General features: G+C 43.7%; 1 protein-coding gene across 1 annotated transcript in view; it reads right to left on the bottom strand.

Moving 5' to 3' along the window:
- The window catches only part of LOC115101179 (regulator of G-protein signaling 3-like), a 252,814-nt gene that overhangs the window by 167,876 nt on the left and 59,479 nt on the right, over positions 1-25,459 (bottom strand). The window contains 1 exon segment of the mRNA XM_065004781.1: positions 10,804-10,871. Coding sequence (XP_064860853.1) covers positions 10,804-10,871 — 68 coding nt within the window.

Raw genomic sequence — 25,459 nt, 5'->3', positions numbered from 1 at the left:
CAGGATTGACCGTCTGTAATCTAGTGAGATACAGAGTCACAGTCCATAATCCCTGGTGACATCCTGCATGTCACCCCAATGCCATGTCACCGCCCTGGTGACAGCCAGGTTGACCTCTTCATCCTGCTGACTGACAGGCTGTGGCGGGGCACACACAAACATGTTGGTTTTTTACACTTGTTTTTGACAAGACACAAACAAGTTGATGGAACACATTATGGCAATTATTGACCGACATTCCACCTATAAAAATAGATGATAATCTTGACAGTCTTTTAAAATGTTTGATAGATGATCATCCTGATAGATAATCTGGTTAGTGGAGGACTTGTCACCCTGTCATGTCAGAGTAGTTGTGTATCTGGTGTCAGGGACAGACAAGGATCAGAGCAGCATATTGTGTGAGTAGACGACTGTTTAATAACCCTGCAGCCTGGCTAAAGACCAGAGACAACATCACTACTGTCAGATCAGAGAGGGAGAGAGAGAGAGAGAGAGAGAGAGAGAGAGAGAGAGAGAGAGAGAGAGAGAGAGAGAGACAGACAAGACAGACAGAAGAGACAATGAGACAGAAAGAGAGGGGGAAGAGAGAGAGAGAGAGAGAGAGAGAGAGAGAGAAGACAGACAAGACAGACAGAAGAGACAATGAGACAGAAAGAGAGGGGGGAAAGAGAGAAATAAAGAGAAACAGATGAAGAGATGAAGAGAAAACGAGACAAAGAGGCAGATGAGGAAAAAGAGAAACGACAGAAGCAAATAGAGAAAGATTGGGTGAGAGTCTACGGGAGACAGTAAATAAAATAAATGAAAAAGAGTAAGGGAAGGAAAGAGTTGGGGGGCTCTGTAGGGGCTAGGTTGGCAGTCAGTAGGGGAGGGAAGGTAGAGTAGAGGGGCGGTGGGAAGAGGGGATCGGGGGGTGGGGGGGGGGTGGGTAGTGTTAATGAGAGGTGCCCCCTGGCCTTTTTGAGCGTGGGACTGGACCATTGGGAGACCAGATACACACCGACTGGCACCCAGGGCCTTACAGTGGGCACACGGTGGTTACACACACACGTTGTTAATGAAGGAACCCTCGTTCCTGGTCTCGCTCTCACATGCACTAACACACACGTCCAACCTTCAGGCCAAGGTCAGAGAACCAGCAACAATTGCCCGACAGGCAGCATTCACAGCATTTGTTCAAGGATGCTATTCTCCCATCTCCAGTTCGCCTCAAGAGCCTCTACAGCCTCAATCTTTCTCCTTCCCCTCAAATGAGAAGGTTACATGCCCAGTATGAGTATGAAACTACCGTTGCTCGCTATTTAGAGCTACTCAAATGAGTTGTACAGGGGTGTATTTATGTAACTGATTGCGTAGGAGTGTGTGTGTGTGGTGACTTGGAGTGGTGTTCTGTTGTGTCCTGTGAGATGTGCCGTGTTTTTGTGTTTTTTTGTGTGCGTGTGTGCATGAGACTGATTTTTCTCTCTGTTGCTTTGCCTCAGCAACCTCATACAAGACACTATCTGACTATGAGAACACAGCCAGGAGCCAACCCACTGTCTGTCTGTCTGTTTGTCTGTTTGTTTGTCTGTTTGTCTGTCTGCTGTGTGCTTCTGCTCAGTTTGATGCCTCTCCAGTCTGTTAACCTGATGTGCCTCAGTGATTTCACTACTGACCTGCACAGTTACACACTCTCACACACACAAACACACACATGCACAAACTTACACACACACACAGAACTAAAGCAAAAAACAATCCACCCCAATGTCTGTTAGTGTGCTGAACACTACAACACTAAAATTCCAGTAGGACAGCCCCGGTCCATTGTGCAGGGCCACATCTGGGTCACTGTGGTTTGGTGACAACGTGTCTCGGGGCCACCAGAAAAACCAAACTCCCTGCCAGCCCAGCATTATGTCCATGTCAACACCCTGTACTGATGTGACGCCATGCAAACTCCAATCAAGACAGAGTGTCTTAGGCCAAAGTTGATTTGGATTGTTAACCCCAACTGATTGCAAACTGTTAGATAAGATGGGCTTGTGCTATGTCTATAAGCCATAAGCTTCAGACTGTATGGAAGTCGTTTTGAAGTGAGGATAACAGACTCCAGACTTTGGAGTGTTATGTTTAAGCCTGCGGGACTGGAGGATTCTCTCTCTTTATTTTCAACGTATCTCTTCATCAGATCTGTCTCTTCTCTCGTTATGGATGAATAATGTAGGTGAAAGAGACCTGGTTCTTCAGTCTCAGGAAACAGGGAAAACACTCTCTCTTTTCATCCTCTCGTTTCTTACACTGGTTTCCTCCTCATCGCTTCCCTTACATGTTAGACACTATAGGACTGAGCTGTCCAATGGCAAACACTTTATATTAGTAGCGCCTAAAGGCTGTAATATAAATTCCTTAACTTTGCTTCTTTCTATCATTGTTCCAGTGCCTTAATCCAATTTCACTATCCTAAAAATCGATACACACGTAGTTTCAGTTTCACAACCAATTGACCATTGTCTGTTTCCTACGTCATTGCTCTTCTACCATTGCTTTCCCTTGTTATTTCCCGTGCTCTCTAATGTATTCTCTTTGTCAGTGTTGCAGTCTTTCCAAAAGAGCTGGCTACACACAGAACCCTACTTCTGCACCCGTCCCGCTCCCCTCCCCTTCTCCTTCCATCTTCCCTCTCCCCCCGTTCTCCACACATCCATTCGCACACTCTCCTACCCCACACCCTGTCCTCTCCCTCTCGTCTCACTCACACACTTACTTGACACTCTCCCCCCATTTGTCACACCCCCATGTACAACAAACCTCTATCTCTCCCTCCATCCACCTCTCTCTCCCACCGTCCCTCTCTCCAGGTGATTGTCTAGGGGAACAAACCTGAGGCAGTCTAGCAGTGATGCAGATCCTACACAGCCCGTGGATGGTATGCATGTCTACAAGCTCCTCCTGAGGACAGACCCACTGTGGATGCTTCTCTGTCTACCGTCCTGGATGGTTCCCTGAGGATGTTCCTTTAGAGTTCCTCTGTTCTTCTATGGGTTCTCACAATGCTGTATGTGCTCTTCAATGTGTGTTCCAAATCTGATCCCAGACCTCTCTGTATGGTGGTTCACTTGTCAGGATCCTCTATAGTCCAGTCATTACGGTTTGTGTTGATTGCTGTCCTCTATGCAGCAACCACTAGGTATGGTCCTATCTGGATGGTCAACAGACAGTCAATGAGATGCACTAGAAACAATGATCTGTACGTGGTCAGCGCAGTCAACAATTAGATCCTCAGAGTGCTGTGTATGGCTCCACACAACACTGTGTCCTCAGAGTGCTGTGTATGGCTCCACACAACACTGTCCTCAGAGTGCTGTGTATAGCTCCTCACAACACTGTGTCCTCAGAATGCTGTGTATGGGTCCTCACAACACTGTGTCCTCAGAGTGCTGTGTATGGCTCCTCACAACACTGTGTCCTCAGAGTGCTGTGTATGGCTCCTCACAACACTGTGTCCTCAGAATGCTGTGTATGGGTCCTCACAACACTGTGTCCTCAGAATGCTGTGTATGGGTCCTCACAACACTGTGTCCTCAGAGTGCTGTGTATGGCTCCTCACAACACTGTGTCCTCAGAATGCTGTGTATAGCTCCTCACGACACTGTGTCCTCAAAGTGCTGTGTACGGCTCCTCACATTACCGTGAGTCTTCCTAGCACTGTCCGGTCTTCTCTGCTCTGCGGAGAGAAGACGAGCGCTGTGCTCGCGGTGTGCGTGTCCGTGTGTGGGGGCTGGCGTCACAGAGGCGAGACTGGTGCTGGGTCGGCCTGCTCCAGCCACACTGCTCTTGGCATGGCTGCTCATGGGAACTCCACTCAAGAGAAGAATGGGAGGAAGTGCCCCCTCACCCCCCCCCCTCCTCCCTCAAATCCCTCTCTTTCGCCTCCCCCCACCCTGAGCCCTGTCCGGGCCAGCCTGTTTTGCGTCGGCCATCGATGAGCCCAGAACAGCTTCCTGAGCCAGCAGTATGGGGCTGGGAGAAAGAGGTGAGAGAAACAGCTCACATACACACAGACTTCTGATCATACTGTAGAGGTGGAAGCAGAGAAGAGCACTGGCAGTGAGCACTTTTATATACATAACATGTATGTTGTGCATACGGAGGTGGGAGAGAGTCTGTGGACGCTCAATAACACAGCCATGTACAATAGACACAGTCCCATATCTTTATGAATTCCACCTACGCCATATTCACCCACATACACTAGCAACAAACATCCAAGAAACTTCTTGTTGTGCTACTTTTGCACTGAAAGAGGAAAAGATGAAGGCTTAAAGGCCATGTGAAGCAGTCCTACCGTCTTTGACCACAGAACACCGTCCGTCATTTTCAGACTATTCTACATGTTGAATAGCCGCCGTTCGTCCACATAAAGCATGTGATCTACTGTGCATTGCTGACTTACACTACATGACAAAAAGTTGCTTCCAGGGGCAGTTTGGAACTCGGTAGTGAGTGTTGCAAACGAGGACAGGCGATTTTCATGGGCTACGCACTTCAGCACTCGGCGGTCCCGTTCTGTGAGCTTGTGTGGCCTACCACTTCACGGCTGAGCCGTTGTTGCTCCTTGAAGTTTCTACTTCACAATAACAGCACTTACAGTTGACCAGGGCAGAAATCTGATGAACTGATTTGTTGGAAAGGTGGCATCCTATGACGCTACCAAATTGAATGTCACTGAGCACTTCAGTAAGACCATTCTGCTACTGCCAATGGTTGTCTATGGAGATTGTATGGCTGTGTGCTCGATTTTATTCACCTGTCAGCAACGGGTGTTGCTGAAATAGCTAAATCCACTCATTTGAAGGGGTGTCCACATATCTTTGCACATAAAGTGTACATTATCTTATTGTTATGGTGTTTCTGCTGCCTCCCAGCTAACAGCACATGTTCCCACAACTTTAGAGAACGTTCCCTTAAGAGTCTCATTATGTCATGAGCTATCGTTTTCATAGGAATGTTCCCATGATGGGAAAGGAATGTTTCCAAGAGACCATTCCCTTCATGTCAAAAATAAGGTACCCAGAACGTGCTTAACATGTTCTCAGAACTTAAGATATCAATGTTCTAGACACATTTCATGGGAGCTTTGCGAGAACATTTCTGTGTAGCAGTTGTCAGGACATCACCTGATTAAACCAAAGAAACATTTTCCCCCAAAAAGTTCTGGTTTCATTACACATTATTACATTATTACTGGTGTCCAGCCGATCAAGACCCTGATTGATGGACCATTGATCCATTCGTAGCTCTATGTCTGTTGGCAAGGGATACTCACACACACAGTGCTCTTAACATACAGGTTCCAGCTTACATATTCAACACACATTACATTATGCATGTTCCTTTACACAGTCATCGTTCAACAGCCCTCACCTGGGATGAGAACTCACAACCTCTTGGTTCATGATCTTCCTGCTACGCCACCAAGTCTGTGTCATGTATTGGTTAATCTGACTAGTCTCATCATTGATTCGATTGACTTATTTCAGCAATTCATTAAGGGCTTTCAGTACAGTTGTGTAAATGTTGGGTGGGGCATGTTCATTGGTTTTAATGATACTCCTGAATCGCTATGATCAGTCAGAGTTTGAATCGGGTGTACTTTAAACAGAGCTGAGATCTACTTCAGAGTGCATCCACCCTATTCCACCTATCAAGTTGTTTCAGATCTATACAAGTGCTTAGGGAGGAGGGGGTATGGTTTCTTTTGGACAGGACAGGCCCTCACTATACTGGCCTAATAAGCACATGTGCTCGAGATATCCCTTACTGAGACTGGTGAGGGTGTTTGACATTGTTACTAGTGGCCTGGGTTTGAGATCTGCTAGAACAGGGTTTCCCAAACTTGGTCCTCGGGACCCCAGGGGGGGCCCGTTGTGGTTTTTGCCCCTAGCACTACACAGTTGATTGAAATAATAAACTAATCATCAAGCTTTGATCATTTGAACCAGCGTGCTTGGGAAATGCTAGGGGAATCCCCCTACTCTCACATTCTTAGCAAAATATGTTCATGTAATTATTTGGCAGCAGTTGCAACACACCTATCTGATCTAATTCAAATGAGTTTCTCATTGAAAGACGGGAATCTTCAGGAGTTCCCCTTGAGCATCAATTATGACATTTCCACTACCTCATAAATGACCCGTATTTATTCATTCTATATAGCTGAGCGTCTCAAAGAGAACTCTATGGTCTTTTTGACATCTACACCACATATACCATGTACAACAAACATGTGTCACGAACCAGGAGTCACACCAGGATGTTGTGTGGTCCTCCCGCTACAACTCGGGAACGCATGCAGTTTATGGGCTACAGAGGAAATAAGTTACGATGAACTTCACAGGGTGGTAAATGTGCACGGTGATGAGGTTGATGCTCCTTTCCAATAAATATCCAGGGTCTTATTTTTTATTCGGTACATGGTAATTAAACGGCAAAAGTTATTTTCATGTGCACTACTTCATCACGCACAGCCTTTTATCCACAACAAGTCCATTTGACGGAGACACATTTCTGGTGGGGAAATGCGCATATTAATTTTATGCCGGTTTCAGAATATTTGCACGAAAATGTGTCGCCAATTGGATGGAAACTTAGCTACGGACAAGCACATTTTAATTCGATCAGCTAGGTGTGTTGAAACTGTTGCCAAATAATAACATGAACATATTGTATATAGCTAAGAATGTGACAGTAGGGGTATTCCCCTAGCAGGCCTCCAACACAGGTCACTAGCACCAATGTTGAAGGCCCTAACCACTGTCACAAAAAGGGCTATCTTTAGGGCATGTGCTTACTGGGTCAGAATAGTTAGGCCCTGTCCAGAAGGAACCCTACCCCCTTCTCCATAGGCACATATGTACAGTTGAAGCCGGAAGTTTACATACACTTAGGTTGGAGTCATTAAAACTCGTTTTTCAACCACTCCGCAAATGTCTTGTTATCAAACTATAGTTTTGGCAAGTCGGTTAGGACATCTACTTTGTGCATGACACAAGTCATTTTCCTAACAAGTGTTTTCAGACAGATTATTTCACTTATAATTCACTGTATCACAATTCCAGTAGGTCAGATATTTACATACACTAAGTTCACTGTGCCTTTAAACAGCTTGGAAAATTCCAGAAAAGGATGTCATGGCTTTAGAAGCTATTGATAGGCTAATTGACATCATTTGAGTCAATTGGAGGTGTACCTGTGGATGTATTTCAAGGCCTACCTTCAAAATCAGTGCCTCTTTGCTTGACATCATGGGAAAATCAAAAGAAATCAGCCAAGACCTCAGAAACAAAATTGAGATTTTGGAGACGTCCACAGGTCTGGTTCATCCTTGGTAGCAATTTCCAAATGCCTGAAGGTACTACGTTCATCTGTACAAACAATAGTACAAACACCATGGGACCACGCAGCCGTCATACTGTTCAGGAAGGAGACGTGTTCTGTCTCCTAGAGATGAACGTACTTTGGTGCAAAAAGTGCAAATCAATCCCAAAACAACAGCAAAGGACCTTGTGAAGATGCTGGAGGAAGCAGGTACAAAAGTATCTATATCCACAGTAAAACGAGTCCAATATCGACATGGCCAGACTACGGTTTCCAACTGCACATGGGAACAAAGATCGTACTTTTTGGAGAAATGTCCTCTGTTCTGATGAAACAAAAATAGAACTGCTTGGCCATAATGACCATCGTTATGTTTGGAGGAAAAGGGGGGAGGCTTGCAAGCCGAAGAACACCATCCCAACCATGAAGCACGGGATAGAAAATGTTGGGCAGAACTGAAATAGTGTGTGCGTGCAAGGAGGCCTACAAACCTGACTCAGTTACACCAGCTCTGTCAGGAGGAATGGGCCAAAATTCACCCAACTTATTGTGGGAAGCTTGTAGAAGGCTACACGAAACGTTTGACCCAAGTTAAACAATTTAAAAGCAATGCTACCAAATGCTAATTGAGTATGTCAACTTCTGACCCACTAGGAATGTGATGAAAGAAATAAAAGCTGAAATAAATCATTCTCTCTACCATTATTCTGACATTTCACATTCTTAAAATAAAGTGGTAATCCTAACTGATTTAAGACAACACATTTTTTTACTAGATTTGAATGTCGGGAATTGTGAAAAACTGAGTTTAAATGTATTTGGCTGAGGTGTATGTAAACTTCCGACTTCAACCGTAGACTAAACAACTTGTAAGCAATAGGGTGAATGCACTTTGAAGTAAATATCAGCTCTGTTAAAAGTACACTCCATATATTATTTGATTCATCATAGAGATTCAGGAGTGTCATGAAAACTGCTCAATATGCTATACATATACACCCCTAATTTGCTGAAATGATGAGAATAAACAGATTAACCAACAATTATCATGGATATGGTGGCGCAGTGGAGAGATTGGAGTACTGTAAACCAAATCCCAGATGACGACATGTTGAATAATAGTTACTGTATAAATGAACATGCACAATGTAATTGCAAGCTATGTAAGGTGAAAACACTATATGTTAACAGCAGTGTGTGTCCCTTGCCAACAGACAAAGAGATGTGAATAGCTCAGTAGTTCACCTTGGCCACAGTAACAAGGTGTAATGAAAACAGATTTCTTTCGGACCATCCTGACAACTGATACACAGAAATGTTCTTGCAATTGTCCTATGAAATTTGTTTCAAACATGACTATCTTACATTCTAAGCACATGGCAACCATGTTCTATGTACAGTGGGGAGAACAAGTATTTGATACACTGCCGATTTTGTCCTACTTACAAAGCATGTAGAGGTCTGTCATTTTTATCATAGGTACACTTCAATTGTGAGAGACGGAATCTAAAACAAAAATCCAGAAAATCACATTGAATGATTTTTAAGTAATTAATTTGCACACAAATCATGTTTGTTATGTTAGGTTCTTTTATATTTCCTCTCATTTTCCTGGAAATTCAGGTTTGTGAATGTGCTACTCTGGCAAACCCCTTTCCACTTATCAAAACACCCTCCTATTTTTGTTTTTGATTAACTACAGCGTAACAAAATCCCAACTAGCATATTTAGTTCCTTGGAAGTTGTGGGAACGTATGTTTTTGGTTTGACATTGGTGGTGGGAACGAAGCCATACTTGTCCGGAGAGATCCTGAGAACAGAAGTGAACATTTTGTCAGTTCTGGGAATGTTTATTTCCTTGAAGGTTTTCCTGGAATGTTTTATTAACGCTCTGAGAACAGATATTATAGGTTATTTGGAGGTTTATCAATAACTTTCTTTAAATGTCGTCATTATAAATAAGAATTTGTTCTTATCTGACTTGCCTAGTTCAATAAAGGTTCAAAGCAACTTTCATTTAATTTTTCAACGAGACTTTTAATAGCAATGCTTATTTTGAGTTAACTTTTTTCAACTGCAAGCACAGATAGGACACATGGAAATTAATTTCCTAAGCCATTAATCATGCAAACACGTTGACCAATGTGCCCTTGAGCAAGGCACTTTACCCTAATTGCTTCGGTAAGTTGCTCTGGATAAGAGCATCCGCTAAATTACTAAAATGTCAAATGTCATGTAAACATTCTGTTAAAGTAATGAAATATCAATAAATGGTTCTCAGAACGTTGTGTGCTATCTGGGATTGCTCTGTGTAGGAAAAATCAATTACTGTCGGCCAGAAAACTGGCAAATGTAATCCAGAGCGACTAATTTCCATCATGTCTCCGTTCCATTTATCCTTTAGTGACTGGCTCACTCGAGGTTAACAGAGAGGCCAAAGAGGAACCCATAGTGCACTGTCTCCACAATGCTAACAGACTGTCAGAAAAGACCATTCACCTCCTTACATCCCCTCTACTGGGCATTTAGGGGGACTTTTTCCTGTTCTCCTTTTAAAGGGGGGAAGGTTACTCTTCTATCGCACACAAAAACATGTGAGAGCTCTTTCTCTTCATTTTCTATCCTTCTATTCCGCTCTAAACAAGCAGAAGGATTGATTAGAGGGAGAGAGAGGCGAGCGTTTGTAACGTTGTCTTTGAGCCAGACAAGACGAACGGAGCGGCTCCTTTTTGGAGTGTGGGATCTTTCGACAGTTCGTTCTTATCTCTCTCTCTCTCTCTCTCAATCTCTCAACAGACACGTTAAGGAAAGGCCTTGAAAAGCAGAAAGTCCAACGGTTCCTCATTCAACCTGCGAAAGTGCTTTGCCCTTCTTTAAACTTGGTCCAAGGAGAACACCCCACAAAGACTCCTCAATCAGGCATCAAGAGATGAGAGAGAGGGGAATAGAGGGGGAGAGGGATGGGTAGAGAAATGGGAGAGAGATGGAGGGAGGGAAAAGAACATTCAAAAACTGATGTAAAAGTCTTGAATATAGAGTTACATTACAGAGACTTCCTGTTCCTCGGAGTTAGCTTTCAGCTCATCATAGCCCCACTTCCAAATCCACACTAAAACAACTGTTTGTTGCAGAACCAGGGTTGTGATCCAACAGTAAACATTTTAAGCAACGGAATGAGGAAAAGTTGATAGGGATTTGCAACTTGACATTTTTGTGTGCAACCAGTACCAGCATCAAATTCCGGGACTTCTGGTCCCAACACGTGTAGTTAAACGCGTCCACACACACACACACACACACACACACACACACACACACACACACACACACACACACACACACACACACACACACACACTCCTTTCACCACAGCTCTCACACAGATACCCAGACATACAGGCACAAGACACATACAGAGGAAGTTCCAAAAGATTTCCTCACCGTTAAGCATTGCATATTCTCAGGTCTTGTGGTCTCGGGGGCAGCACCATGGTTTGCCAACGCAGCCTCTGAAAGAAAGACAAAAGAGTCACGGGCTGAGACACTGCATTTAGAGAACATCTCAGCCTCTCTGTCTCTGGACCCTCAGGGTAGCAACTCGGGGACTCCCTCTTCTTCTCAACAAGGTGCTGCCCAAAAAAATCCTCAATATATTGCAGATGCAAGATAATGTCTCAAATTTGATGCTGACAAAAAAAGTCTCCCAAACGTTTCTCTGTACGTTACAAGCCAATGGATTAAGCCTGTCCTGAGCTGCCTTGGTGTGTGTTGAGAAAGGGGAATCAGTTAGGACCCCTCTAATAAGGCACAAACAGAACTACTAACTCTGGGAAACTCTGCGCCCAACTAGCCAAGAGAGGAGAAGAGCACAAGAGAGGGAGGGAAGCAGGGAGGGGGTAAAAAGAAAAGGAACTTCCCTCTCACTCCATTATCCCTCCTTCGAGGGCTCCTGTGAGGTTACCATGGTGACGGCAGCCTCGCCCCAGCCTCAATGTCCGTTTAACCATTCCTCATAAAGGCAGCATTCAGCTGGCCCACAATGCTGATGCCTGCTCCCCCTCCCTCCCTCCCTCCCTCCCTCCCTCCCTCCCTCCCTCCCTCCCTCCCTCCCTCCCTGTACATATAGCTGCAAATCTCTATCCCTCCCTCTCCCTCTCTCTCTCCTTTTACACTGAGCTGTATCTATATCTCTGTTGTCTCTCTTACATTCTTATGCTCTTTGTCATTCTAACTCTTTTCTGCTCTATATTTCACTATCTCTCTCTCCCTCTCATTCCTCACGCAGATGGTGAGATTTGATTTCAAACTCATCCACCCCATAGAAACACCCTCCCCTTCATCTCTCCATCATTGCGTTAGCCTCGTGAGGAGTTCATAATCGTGTTAGCATTCACACACACACAGACACAAACATCAATAAAACACAGAAGCACACACACACACACGCACAGACACAAACATCAATAGAACACAGAAGCACACACACACACACACACACACACACACACACACACACACACACACACACACACACACACACACACACACTGTCCTGCCTGCCATAGTTAGTTCTCCTACAACTTCTTCGTTCACATTCTACCATCCCGCAGGCAGGTTGCCGGGGTAACGGGGCAAGCTTCAAACAGGAGCCTGAGAGTTCAGTCACTTTAATCCCAACTCCCCAGAGAGCCAACCTGCACACACATCGGCCCTTTGTTTGGATAACCATTAATCACACAGAGTGAACAACGTAAAATACCAAATAATGCATGCAGAGCAGAATTTCGTTGATACCCACTAATTATCAAAATCCAAAAAAGAGCCGTTCAATTCTACAACCACCTAAAAGGAAGTGATTCCCAAACCTTCCATAACAAAGCCATCACCTAAAGAGAGATGAACCTGTAGATGAACCTGTAGAAGTCCCCTAAGCAAGCTGGTCCTGAGGCTCTGTTCACAAACAGACACCACAGAGCCCCAGGACAGTAACAATTAGACCCAAACAAATCATGAGAAAACAAAAAGATAATTACTTGACATATTGGAAAGAATTAACAAAAACAGAGCAAACTAGCTCTCAAGAGAAGATAGGCTATGTGCACACTGCCCACAAAATGAGGTGGAAACTGAGCTGCACTTCCTGACCTCCTGCCAAATGTATGACCATATTAAAGACACATTTTCCCCTCAGATTACACAGAACCACAAAGAATTCGAAAAAACAAATCCAATTTTGATAAACTCCCATATCTATTGGGTGAAACACCACAGTGTGCCATCACAGCAGCAATATGTGTTACCTGTTGCCACAAGGAAAGAGCAACCAGTGAAGAACAAACACCATTGTAAATACAACTCATATTAATTTGTTTTTCCCTTTGTACTTTAACCATTTGCACATCGCTACAGCACTGTATATATACATAATATGACATTTCAAATGTCTTTATTCTTTTGGAACTTGTGTGAGTGTAATATTTACTATTCACTTTTATTGTTTATTTCACTGTGTTTATCCATTTTACTTGCTTTGGCAATGTTAACATATGTTTGCCATGCCATTAAAGCCCCTTGAGTTGAATTGAGAGAAAGAGAGAGAGTGAGAGAAAGAGAGAGAGAGAGCGAGAGAGAGAACGAAAGAGAGAGAGAGAGAGAGAGAGAGAGAGAGAGACAGAGAGAGAGAGAGAGAGAGAGAGAGAGAGATGAGAGAGAGAGAGAGAACGAGAGAGAGAGAGAGAGAGAGAGAGTGAGAGAGAGAGAGAGAGAGAGAGAGAGAGAGAGAGAGAGAGAGAGAGAGAGAGAGAGAACGAGAGAGAGAGAGACAGAGACAGAGACAGAGAGGACAAAGAGTAGTGTTGGCCATTAGCCAACGTTAGCAGCCTTGCCACAGAGCTGCCCAGCCATAAAACATCTCTCTCCCCGAGTAGCATGAAAGATCTCTTCACTCTCTTGACATCATGGCCCTCCTATCACACCACAAACAAATAAGCACTTGATGGAGAGGAAGGAACATTCTCTCCATCAAGCAGACTTCTTTCACAGTCGTTTTTAAGATCATGTTTGACAAATCAAGATGGCGTAGTAGTTGGACGTGTGTTTGTCTTGTCCCGTTTCATCGTTTTTTTTCATATATATTTTAATCTCACCCGCCTCACCCAATGTGGTACGGATCTGCTATTTTTATTCTTTAGAACTGGAACCTCCATCAGAAGCTAGCCAGCTAACTAGCTACTAGTCATTGTTAGCGGTCTTCACCTTTAGCTCGGACACCCGCCAGCTTTAGCTCAGTCAATACCTGCCAGTCTGCACATCGCGATATCAACCCAGAGCATATGGGACTGCTTTTGTCTACCACATCACCGGATTCCTGCCGCAAGCTCTGGACCATTACACCGGATCATCGCATCTAGCTAGCTGTAACCGAATGGCTATTGCTGGCTAACGCCTCTGTCCCACAGCAAGAACCAGTTAGCCTTGAGCTAGCCTTGAGCTAGGCCCATCTCTCGGCTAGCCGACGAATGTACACCAGCTAACTCTTGGGCTACAAAACGTTTTTGCCAATTGGCCAGGACCCTTTATTGTTGACACAGAGCCCCGCCAATCCATCACAATTCGTCTGCTGATGTAATCGTCTGATGTGGCTTCAACAGGCTTTTCCGTTGTGATGTCGCCGAAGACCCATCTGCTAGCCCCGGCCCGCTAGCTTTCTGAACGCCGTGTCTCCTGCTCGCCTAGCATAGCAGCAACTACCGAACGGCTCCCTTAATCACCTATTGCTGCTCATTGGACCCAAATGATCACTCGGCTACACAGCTGATGCCTGCTGGACTGTTCACTAACACGGTACCTCATGTTTATCTGTCGGCCCCAGCTTCGAACTCAGGTCCTATGTGTACCAAATTGACCCTCTCTGCCAATTCATTGCCATTTACTTTTAAAAATCCACCTTTCCAGAAATAAGTCTCTCACTGTTGTCTCTTACTTTAGAACACCCTCAGTCCACAGCTGTGCCCAGGACACTATATGTGAATTGATTGCCCCCCATCTATCTTCAGAGTTCGTACTGTTAGTTGACCTGAACTGGGATATGCTTAACACCCCAGCCATCCTATAATCTAAGCTAAAAGCCCTCAATCTCACAGAAATGATCAAGGAACCTACCAGGTACAACCCTAAATCCGTAAACATGGGCACCCTCATAGATATCATCCTGACCAACTTGCCCTCCTGTCTTCAACCAGGATCTCAGTGATCCCTGCCTCATTGCCGGCATCTGTAATGGGCCCGCGGTCAAACGACCACCCCTCATCACTGTCAAACTCTCCCTAAAACACTTCAGCAAACAGGCCTTTCTAATCGACCTGGCCCGGGTATCCTGGAGGGATATTGACCTCATCCCATCAGTAGAGGACGCCTGGTAGATCTTTAAAAGTGCTTTCCTCACCATCTTAAGTAAGCATTCCCCATTCAAAAAAATTTGAACAAAGAACAGATATAGCCCTTGGTTCACTCCAGACTTGACTGCCCTTGACCATCACAAAAACATCCTGCGACGTACTGCATTAGCATCGAATAGCCCCCGTGATATTCAACTTTTCAGTGAAGTCAGGAACCAATATACACAGTCAAATAGGAAAGCAAATGCTAGCTTTTTCAAATAAAAATTTGCATCCTGTAGCACTAATTCCCAACAGTTTGGGGACACTGTAAAGTCCATGGAAAATAAGAGCACCTCCTCTGAGCTGCCACTGCACTGAGGCTAATCTATGATAATCGAGAATTTCAAAAAGCATTTTTCTACAGCTGGCCATGCTTTCCACCTGGCTACCCCTAACCCAGCTAACAGCTCTGCACCCCCTGCAGCAACTTGCCCAAGCCCCCCCCCCCACCCCCCCCACTTCTCCATCACCCAAATCCAGATAACTGATGTTCTGTAAGAGCTGCAAAAACTGGACCCCTACAAATCAGCTGGGCTAGACAATCTGGACCCTCTCTTTCTAAAATTATCCGCCAAAATTGTTGCAACCCCTATTACTAGCCTGTTCAACCTCTCTTTTGTATCGTCTGAGATCCCTGAAGATTGGAAAGCTGCCGCGGTCATCCCCTCTTCAAATGGGGAGACACTCTAGACCCAAACTGTTACAGACCTATATCCATCATGCTCTGACATCTAAAGTCTTCGAAAGCCAAGTTAACAAACAGATCACCAACCATTTTGAATACCACCGTACCTTCTCCGCTATGCAATCTGGTTTCCGAGCTGGTCATGGGTGCACCTCAGCCACGCTCAAGGTCCTATACGATATCATAACCGCCATCGATAAAAGACAGTACTGTGCAGCCATCTTCATCGATCTGGCCAAGGCTTTTGACTCTGTCAATCACCGCATTCTCATCGGCAGACTCAATAGCCTTGGTTTCTCAAATGACTGCCTCGCCTGGTTCACCAACTGCTTCTCAGACAGAGTTCAGTGTGTCAAATTGTTGTACGGACCTTTGGCAGTCTCTATGGGGGTGCCACAGGGTTCAATTCTCGGGCCAACTCTTTTCTCTGTATACATCAATGATGTCACACTGCTGGTGTTTCTCTGATCCACCTCTATGCAGACGACACCATTCTGTATACATCTGGTGTCACACCCTGGCCATAGAGAGGCTTTTTATTCTCGATTTTGGTTAGGCCAGGGTGTGACTAGGGTGGGCATTCTATGTTCATTTTTTATGTTTTTGATTTCTGTGTTGTTTGGCCAGGTGTGGTTCTCAATCAGGGACAGCTGTCTATCGTCGTCTCTGATTGAGAACCATACTTGCCCACATGGGTTTTGTGGGTAATTATTTTCTGTTTAGTGTGTGTTGCACCTGACGGAGCTGTTTCGGTTGTCTCTTTGTTGTTTTGCATTTTTAGTGTTCAGTTTTTAATAAACATGACGAACACGTACCACGCTGCGCTTTGGTCCTCACCTTCTTCCACCAACAGTCGTTACATCTGGCCCTTCTTTAGACACTGTATTAACAAACCTCCAAACGAGCTTCAATGCCACTCCTTCCGTAGCCTCCAACTGCTCTTAAATGCTAGTAAAACTAAATGCATGCTCTTCAACCGATTGCTGCCCGCACCTACCCGCCCGATTAGCATCACTACTCTGGACGGTTCTGACTTATGTGAACAACTACAAATACCTAGGTGTCTGGATAGACTGTAGAGTCTCCTTCCAGACTCACATTAATCATCTCCAATCCAAAATGAAATCTAGAATCGGCTTCCTATTTCGCAACAAAGCCTCCTTCACTCATGCTGCCAAACAAACCATCGTAAAACTGACTATCCTACCGATCCTTGACTTCAGTGATGTAATTTACAAAATAGCTTCCAACACTCTACTCAGCAAATTGGATGTAGTCTATCACAGTGCCATCTGTTATATCACCCCCTATATGGTTATTTATTTTTCTTGCTCTTTTGCACCCCAGTATCTCTACTTGCACATCATCATCTGCACATCTATCACTTCAGTTTTAATGCTAAATTGTAATTATTTTGCAACTATGGCCTATTTATTGCCTTACCTCCCTACTCTTACTATATTTGCACACACTGTATATAGACTTTTCTATTGTGTTATTGACTGCATGTTGGTTTATTTCATGTGTAACTCTGAGTTGTTGTTTGTGTCGAACTGCTTTGCTTTATTTTGGCCAGGTCGCAGTTGTAAATGATAACTTATTCTTATCTGACCTACCTGGTTAAATAAAGGTGAAATATATATATATATATATATTTTAAATCACCTCAAGCGTGAGGACATCATTTTGTTTCCACGTCATAACAACAACAAAAAAATCAATGCAGTGACGTTGAATCTACATGGAAAACTGAGTGGATTTGCTAAAAGTCATCATTGTAAGGGAATTTAGAATTTTTTTCACCCAACTTTTAACCTCAATCCAATGTTGTTTTCACGTTGAATTCACGTTAGTTAACAACTCAACCAAATGTAAATAATAACTAGACGTTGAAATTACATCTGTGCCGAGTGGGTTGGGTGTCAATGGGAGAGGGGGGGTGTTAAAAACACTGTGACACTGACACAATTATGTGTCTGATGAGGTGTCATGGCTCGAAAGAAATTAGCATATATACATACTGTATTGGCTGACCCATAGGCGCTAATATGAGCTGAGTGTGAGAAATGATGTTTGAATCAAATTAAAGACATTCTGAGGACTAAACTAGATTAAACTGAACACATGCACACACACTCCCCCTCTCTCTCTCGCTCTATCGCTGACCCTGTGTGATGCCGTTTTAAAATGTTGCTGTGAATTGGAGCATTGGGGAGAGCAGCTTATGCATATTGAAGGTACACTCTTGTGTCCCTCTTAGGGCAAGCTACATCTGGTTGAGTGACACTTTGAAAAGGACACATTGTCACAAATGTCTCTTCCTCCCCATCACCTCTGGTGAAAGTGGTCAAAGCAGAGGCTGCACCAGAGAGAGAAAGAGAGACAGAGAGACAGAGAGAGAGAGAGAGAGAGAGAGAGAGAGAGAGAGAGAGAGAGAGAGAGACAGAGACAGAGACAACAGAGAAAGAAAGAAAGAAAGAAAGAAAGAAAGAAAGAAAGAAAGAAAGAAAGAAAGAAAGAAAGAAAGAAAGAAAGAAAGAAAGAAAGAAAACACAACCCGTCAGATGCTTACTGACACGTTACCTGTCAAGAGGATGTGATGGGTGAACCCTGCATACTGGGTAAATCAAGGGAAAATAGGACATGAAAACATGCAGGCAAACGCTGAGAGATGGAATGAAACAGTATTTCCCCCGGAGCCCAAAGACAGCTATACGGCAGAGAAGAAAAGATAGGAAAGCACATACAGACATACACACACACAGACATACACACACACAGACATACACACACACAGCACACACAGCACACATACACAGAGTGACGGTCGGGATGAAATGCAATTTGGTTATGGTTGGGTTGACTGCACAAAAACGGTCCACTCTGAAGCAAAAGCTGGGGAGCTGAAAGCGACTCGAAGATGATGACACCCACAGAGCAAACAGATAGATGAACATAACGCAGCAGACGCACAAATGAACAACAGAGAAAGACAGGCAGGGTTTCTGCCCACCAAACTGAGGGTGACTGACTCATCATGCCACACGGGGTGACGCAACGTGACGGGGACATTTAGGGTGACCGGGCGGACTGCAGCTTTTGTGATTGGCATGTTTCGGTTTTACATACTGTACTGTACGGTGATATTATAGATTTTGTAAGATGGCACTACCATGACACTATGAAAGGCAACCAATAAAAAAAATGTATATAGGCCTGAACATTATATTGTTAAAAGGGACAGCTGAAAACAAGTGAGAAAATGTGACACAGGTGAAAACAGATGTGGAAGTGATGAAGAGAGACAGACAAATGAGACAGATCAGGGAGACAAATAGGGAGGGACTGGAAAAGTGACAGAGACTAATCGAGCTGTCTTGGGTTCGGTGTCTCACTCCCTTGGTGACATGGCCCATGAACATGACATCATCACCAACAGGAATTTAGCCATTGGCGAGCCCCAGAAAGACTCCATAAAATCTGACAGATCTCCGATTCTCCCTGATGAGCCTAGTTGGTTCCAGGTCTAACAGTCAGTTTACAGACATAAGCTTAGGGTTTTAGTATACAAAAACAAAACAAAAAGAACAACATATTTAAGGAAGTTTTCATATAGATACATATGAGAGGATAAATTATGAGATCCTACATGATGATGATGGTTGGAGAAACAAAACAAATCAATGGGTTGAGTTTGGTGTATTTTATAGTTCAACAGGGCAGGAAGTGGACAGAGGAGAGGACAGAGGAGAGGAAGTGACCTATTAGGATGGGAAATTTCACTTTGGATCAACTGGACAGTAGCCTGAGGCTTGTGTTACCCTTTAGTCAGATACACATCATTGCAAACCTGAGTCATATACACAGTCTCTCTCACTCTCTATCTCTGGACCTCTCTTGCACACACACACACGCACACACGCACACAACCACACGCACGCACACACGCACAAATAAACAAACACAGTCTTCTCACAGCAGGGGGATGAACTCATTTGCGGTAACACCTTTGAAATGTGAGGACATGGTAGCTCTATGTGACACAGGGGAGATATTATTGATGCTTGACATTTACTATAATTTCATATAAATATCTAATCTGCAGATTAAAAGGCATTTCAAGCCATCTGTTAAAGGCCAGCTACAAAACAATCGAATAATATGCAGTAGAAAGGTCTCGTGTTTCAGTAGGCATTGATGGATAAAAGTGTGAAATATCAAATGTAATGTGGGGGCCACAAAAAATATGAGTGAGAGTGACTGAAAAAAATCAATGGGGGGCCCCCGGTTGGTAATTAGACCATGATTACTACAAGTTTAGACTAATACTAATTTACCAATATGAAAAACTGAGATGTGCTGATGCACAAACAAATTATATTGTACCTTGCACCCATGTTTGTCCTCTGTAGTTGCACGACTTTCTTTTTTTGCTGAAATCCACACTTTTACAACAAACGTTAATCAAGTGACTGTTTGCTTATTTCTGTTGCTCAAAGACGGCAACTCAGCGCAAATGTGCATGTGCCAATTGAATTTCAACAAGAAAACAGTCGGTGGTGGTTGTATTTGATTAATGTTCATTGAAAAAAGTATGGATTTCAGCAAACAAAGAGGACAAACACAGAGGACAAACACAGGTACAAGGTAAGCGTTTTGTAAATTCTAAACCTTGGGGGGGTGCTAATGGGGGTGTTAGTTTAATTTGGAATAATCTTTTATTTTAATATTTACCACTGTAGCAGTACACAATTGCATTTTAAACAAATAGGAGAAAGGTTACATTTAGAGACCACCCCCCCCGCCTCTCTGTCATGGTTTAAACCAGTGACAGTTGGTTCAGGTTCTTTCAATCAAATTCATCTCTCTAGTCAGCCTGTCTCCCTCTGTCTTAAGCTTTCGCTAGCAAACTTTCAACATTATCAACTGGGTCCAGCCCACTAGCAAACTTTCAACATTATCAACTGGGTCCAGCCCACTATCAAACTTTCAACATTATCATCTGAGTCCAGCCCACTATCAAACTTTCAACATTATCAACTGGGTCCAGCCCGCTAGCAAACTTTCAACATTATCAACTAAGTCCAGCCCGCTAGCAAACTTTCAACATTATCAACTAAGTCCAGCCCACTAGCAAACTTTCAACATTATCAACTGGGTCCAGCCCGCTAGCAAACTTTCAACATTATCAACTAAGTCCAGCCCACTAGCAAACTTTCAACATTATCAACTGGGTCCAGCCCGCTAGCAAACTTTCAACATGATCATCTGAGTCCAGCCCGCTAGCAAATTTCAACATTATCATCTGAGTCCAGCCCGCTAGCAAACTTTCAACATTGTTTCAACTGGGCCCTCAGATTCCTGCTCTGATGAGCTCGAGACAGACACAGCTGTATTTGCGACCCGTGTCTCAGCCCCCTTTCAGGTGTCCCGACTTTTCTTTTTACAAAAAAGGTCAATTTGTCAGCAAGATGCATCAATGAATTCAGGATACAAGAGTGTAGGTGCGCAGTGTTTGAATGCTTGAATTATTTTGCCGTGGGCAACGAAGTGATTTGTTTGACAATCAGATGAAAACATCAGGACTGGTTGTGTTCATGCCACATTAAAAGGTAACACATGTTTACCGTTAAAATACATGTCTTCTCACTATTAGGCCCATAAAAATATCACAAATAGGAAGTCCTGTGGAAAAAAATACAAACCCCCCCGAATGTCACGGTATAATTCACACTCTGGTGTTGATTGTGATCAATGATGGATTGCCACATCAAAATTCAGATTCATCTTTGTCATTCCTCTCGTGTTCACAATGCCAGACGCAACTGACTGTAGAGAAGTGGGTTGGGAAGGTGTGTAAATGTTTCAGCACTTCAGGGGAGGAGAGTGTGTGTGCATGCCTGATTACGTGTCTACTCACTGCATACAGATGACATACTTTCCTCTACACACTGCTGTATGGGCACATGTGGAGACCATCTGACCTAACAACGTCTGAGGGAAATACAGTAGACATGGTTAAATACACTAGACATGGTTAAATACACAGACATGGTTAAATACACAGACATAGTTAAATACACAGACATGGTTAAATACACAGACATGGTTAAATACACAGACATGGTTAACACAGACATGGTTAAATACACTAGACATGTTTAAATACACAGACACATACAGGTCCCTTTGTGTCAGTTTTAAATACACTGGTTATCCTGGAGAGTGAGAACACACACACACACAAACACCCACATACACACACACACACACACACACACACACACACACACACACACACACACACACACACACACGCACACACGCACGCACATACACACACACAGACATACACATACAGACACAGACACACAAACACACACAGACACACATACACTTAGACACACACACACATACAAACACACACACAGACAAACACATACACACACACACAAACACACAGACACACAGAAACACACACACATACAAACACACACACAGACACACACACACACACGCACACACGCACGCACATACACACACACAGACATACACATACACACACAGACACACAAACACACACAGACACACATACACTTAGACACACACACACATACAAACACACACACAGACAAACACATACACTCACACACAAACACACAGACACACAGAAACACACACACATACAAACACACACACAGACACACACACACACACACACACACACACACACACACACACACACACACACACACACACACACACACACACACACACACATACTGTACACACAAACACACACACATACAAACACACACACAGACAAACATACACACACACACATACACACACAGACACACATACTGTACACACGCACTCCTCTGACAGACTGCCCTCCACATTTGCATAATGTCATGTACATCCATTATAAAAGAAACACATATACAGTGGGGCAAAAAAGTATTTAGTCAGCCACCAATTGTGCAAGTTCTCCCACTTAAAAAGATGAGAGGGGCCTGTAATTTTCATCATAGGTACACTTCAACTATTACAGACAAAATGAGAAAAAAAATCAGAAAATCACATTGTAGGATTTTTTATGAATTTATTTGCAAATTATGGTGGAAAATAAGTATTTGGTCAATAACAAAAGTTTATCTCAATACTTTGTTATATACCCTTTGTTGGCAATGACAGAGGTCAAACGTTTTCTGTAAGTCTTCACAAGGTTTTCACACACTGTTGCTGTTATTTTGGCCCATTCCTCCATGCAGATCTCCTCTAGAGCAGTGATGTTTTGGGGCTGTTGCTGGGCAACACGGACTTTCAACTCCCTCCAAAGATTTTCTATGGGGTTGAGATCTGGAGACTGGCTAGACCACTCCAGGACCTTGAAATACTTCATACAAAGCCACTCCTTCATTGCCCGGGCGGTGTGTTTGGGATCATTGTCATGCTGAAAGACCCAGCCACGTTTCATCTTCAATGCCCTTGCTGATGGAAGGAGGTTTCACTCAACATCTCACGATACATGGCCCCATTCATTCTTTCCTTTACACGGATCAGTCGTCCTGGTCCCTTTGCAGAAAAACAGCCCCAAAGCACACCCCCATGCTTCACAGTAGGTATGGTGTTCTTTGGATGCAACTCAGCATTATTTGTCCTCCAAACACGACGAGTTGAATTTTTACCAAAAAGTTCTATTTTGGTTTCATCTGACCATATAACATTCTCCCAATCTTCTTCCGGATCATCCAAATGCTCTCTAGAAAACTTCAGACGGGCCTGGACATGTACTGGCTTAAGCAGGGGGACAGGTCTGGCACTGCAGGATTTGAGTCCCTGGCAGCATAGTGTGTTACTGATGGTAGGCTTTTTTAGTTTGGTCCCAGCTCTCTGCAGGTCATTCACTCGGTCCCCCCGTGTGGTTCTGGGATTTTTGCTCACCGTTCTTGTGATCATTTTGACCCCACGGGGTAAGATCTTGCGTGGAGCCCCAGATCGAGGGAGATTATCAGTGGTCTTGTATGTCTTCCATTTCCTAATAATTGCTCCCACAGTTGATTTCTTCAAACCAAGCTGCTTACCTATTGCAGATTCAGTCTTCCCAGCATTTTGCAGGTCTACAATTTTGTTTCTGGTGTCCTTTGACAGCTATTTGGTCTTGGCCATAGTGGAGTTTGGAGTGTGACTGTTTGGGGTTGTGGACAGGTGTATTTTATACTGATAACAAGTTCAAACAGGTGCCATTAATACAGGTAACAAGTGGAGGACAAAGGAGCCTCTTAAAGAAAAAGTTACAGGTCGAAGTGATATTCTGGATTTTTTTTCTAATTTTGTCTGTCATAGTTGAAGTGTACCTATGATGAAAATTACAGGCCTCTCTCATCTTTTTAAGTGGGAGAACTTCCACAATTGGTGGCTGACTAAATACCTTTTTGCCCCACTGTACATATAAACTCTGACAGACACTAACACACTTAAACAGACCTTCCTCTACACATACATGCACCCAAAACCAGAATTGGTAGACCATTCTCCCCTATACTATACATCCACCACCTTCAAAGTGTATGTATGAGATTGTGGGTGGGAGCTCAGGTGGTGTACATTACCTAGCCCTGCTGTCTAACCCATTGGAGAAGATGTTGAAAACATCTGCAATAGAATGTGTTCAGCAGACCAAAAGGTGGTGTGATCGATCTCTCTCACTCCCCGAGAAGTGCTTAAATTAGCCTTTTAAATGCAAGGCTGGTACCCTGGCCAATTATGCTAACAGTCTGGCCCATGTCGATGTGCAGTCATGCGGAAGGGAAGGGAAGAGCTTTCATGTGCCGCACCACCAGGGTTGAGTAGGTTACTTTCTAAATGTAATCCGTTACAGTTTCTAGTCACCTGCCCAAAATTGTAGTCAGTAACATAATTTTGGGATTAGCAAATAGGAATCTGATTACTTTCATTTACTTTTGGATTACTTTCCCCTTAAGACGCAATAGAAGAAGACACAAAGGATCCATCAAATGCATTTGGTGATCTTATTACAATATTTTTGCGGGTAACGTAACTGTTTACAGTTGCAGTTTTTATGTAATCAGATAACATGTGACTAATTACATCTTGGCTAGGTCGCAGTTGTAAATGAGAACTTGTTGTCAACTAGCTTGCCCGGTTAAATAAAGGTGAAATATATATATATTTAAATGTAATCAGTTACCGCCCGACTCTGCGCGCCACATACTCAGAGCAGAGCATGCTGGATTGGGAGGGAGATTCGGCAGCACTGTGTCTGTGGTCCAATCACAGTGCAGCAGAGATACAATACTGATGCTATGAGCCTATTGTGTGGCTGTAATAGCAATGACATGAATTCAAAGCAGGGGAATGTGGTAAAAAGAGATGGTTAACAGAGGCTGGCAGTATGACTCTGTAGGAAGAAAACAGGCATCATCTGCAGTGCATTTGGTCTTAGATTTGTAGTACAGTTTTAAACGTTTGTGTTACATTAGGTGCAGGTACTCACATACCTCTGCTTCTCTCAGGTAGTGTAATTCTTTATTTAAATATTCCTATCAGTATTAATTCCCAAAGACACATACATGACAGCAGTGTCAGAGGTCACACTAGCTCTCTCAGATTATCCTGGCTCAACTTCACAATTACAGCTGTCCAATTACAAGCCTGATCAGCGGCCTATCATTTAGTCATGCAACTCATGCATTTAGTCATTTAACTCACAATCACAGTTGAAATGTCTGAAACCTTCCACTGTGATGTCTGCCGGAGCCCTACTGGGTCACTGACTGGGCATTTGACCGAATTCTGGTTAAAAGTTAAAAGTGCGTGTTGGTGCTCTGTATTCCTCAAAGCCATCAGAGCTGTGGGATTGACACACTTGGGTCAGAAACAACATGTTTCCCTTCATTTTTTTCAGTCCTTAACGTTCACCTCCCTCTCTCTCTCTCTCTCTCTCTCT

This window comes from Oncorhynchus nerka, linkage group LG19, assembly GCF_034236695.1.
Source record: "Oncorhynchus nerka isolate Pitt River linkage group LG19, Oner_Uvic_2.0, whole genome shotgun sequence".
In the NCBI taxonomy this organism is placed as follows: domain Eukaryota; kingdom Metazoa; phylum Chordata; class Actinopteri; order Salmoniformes; family Salmonidae; genus Oncorhynchus; species Oncorhynchus nerka.
This window is presented reverse-complemented; position numbering and strand designations above follow the sequence as displayed.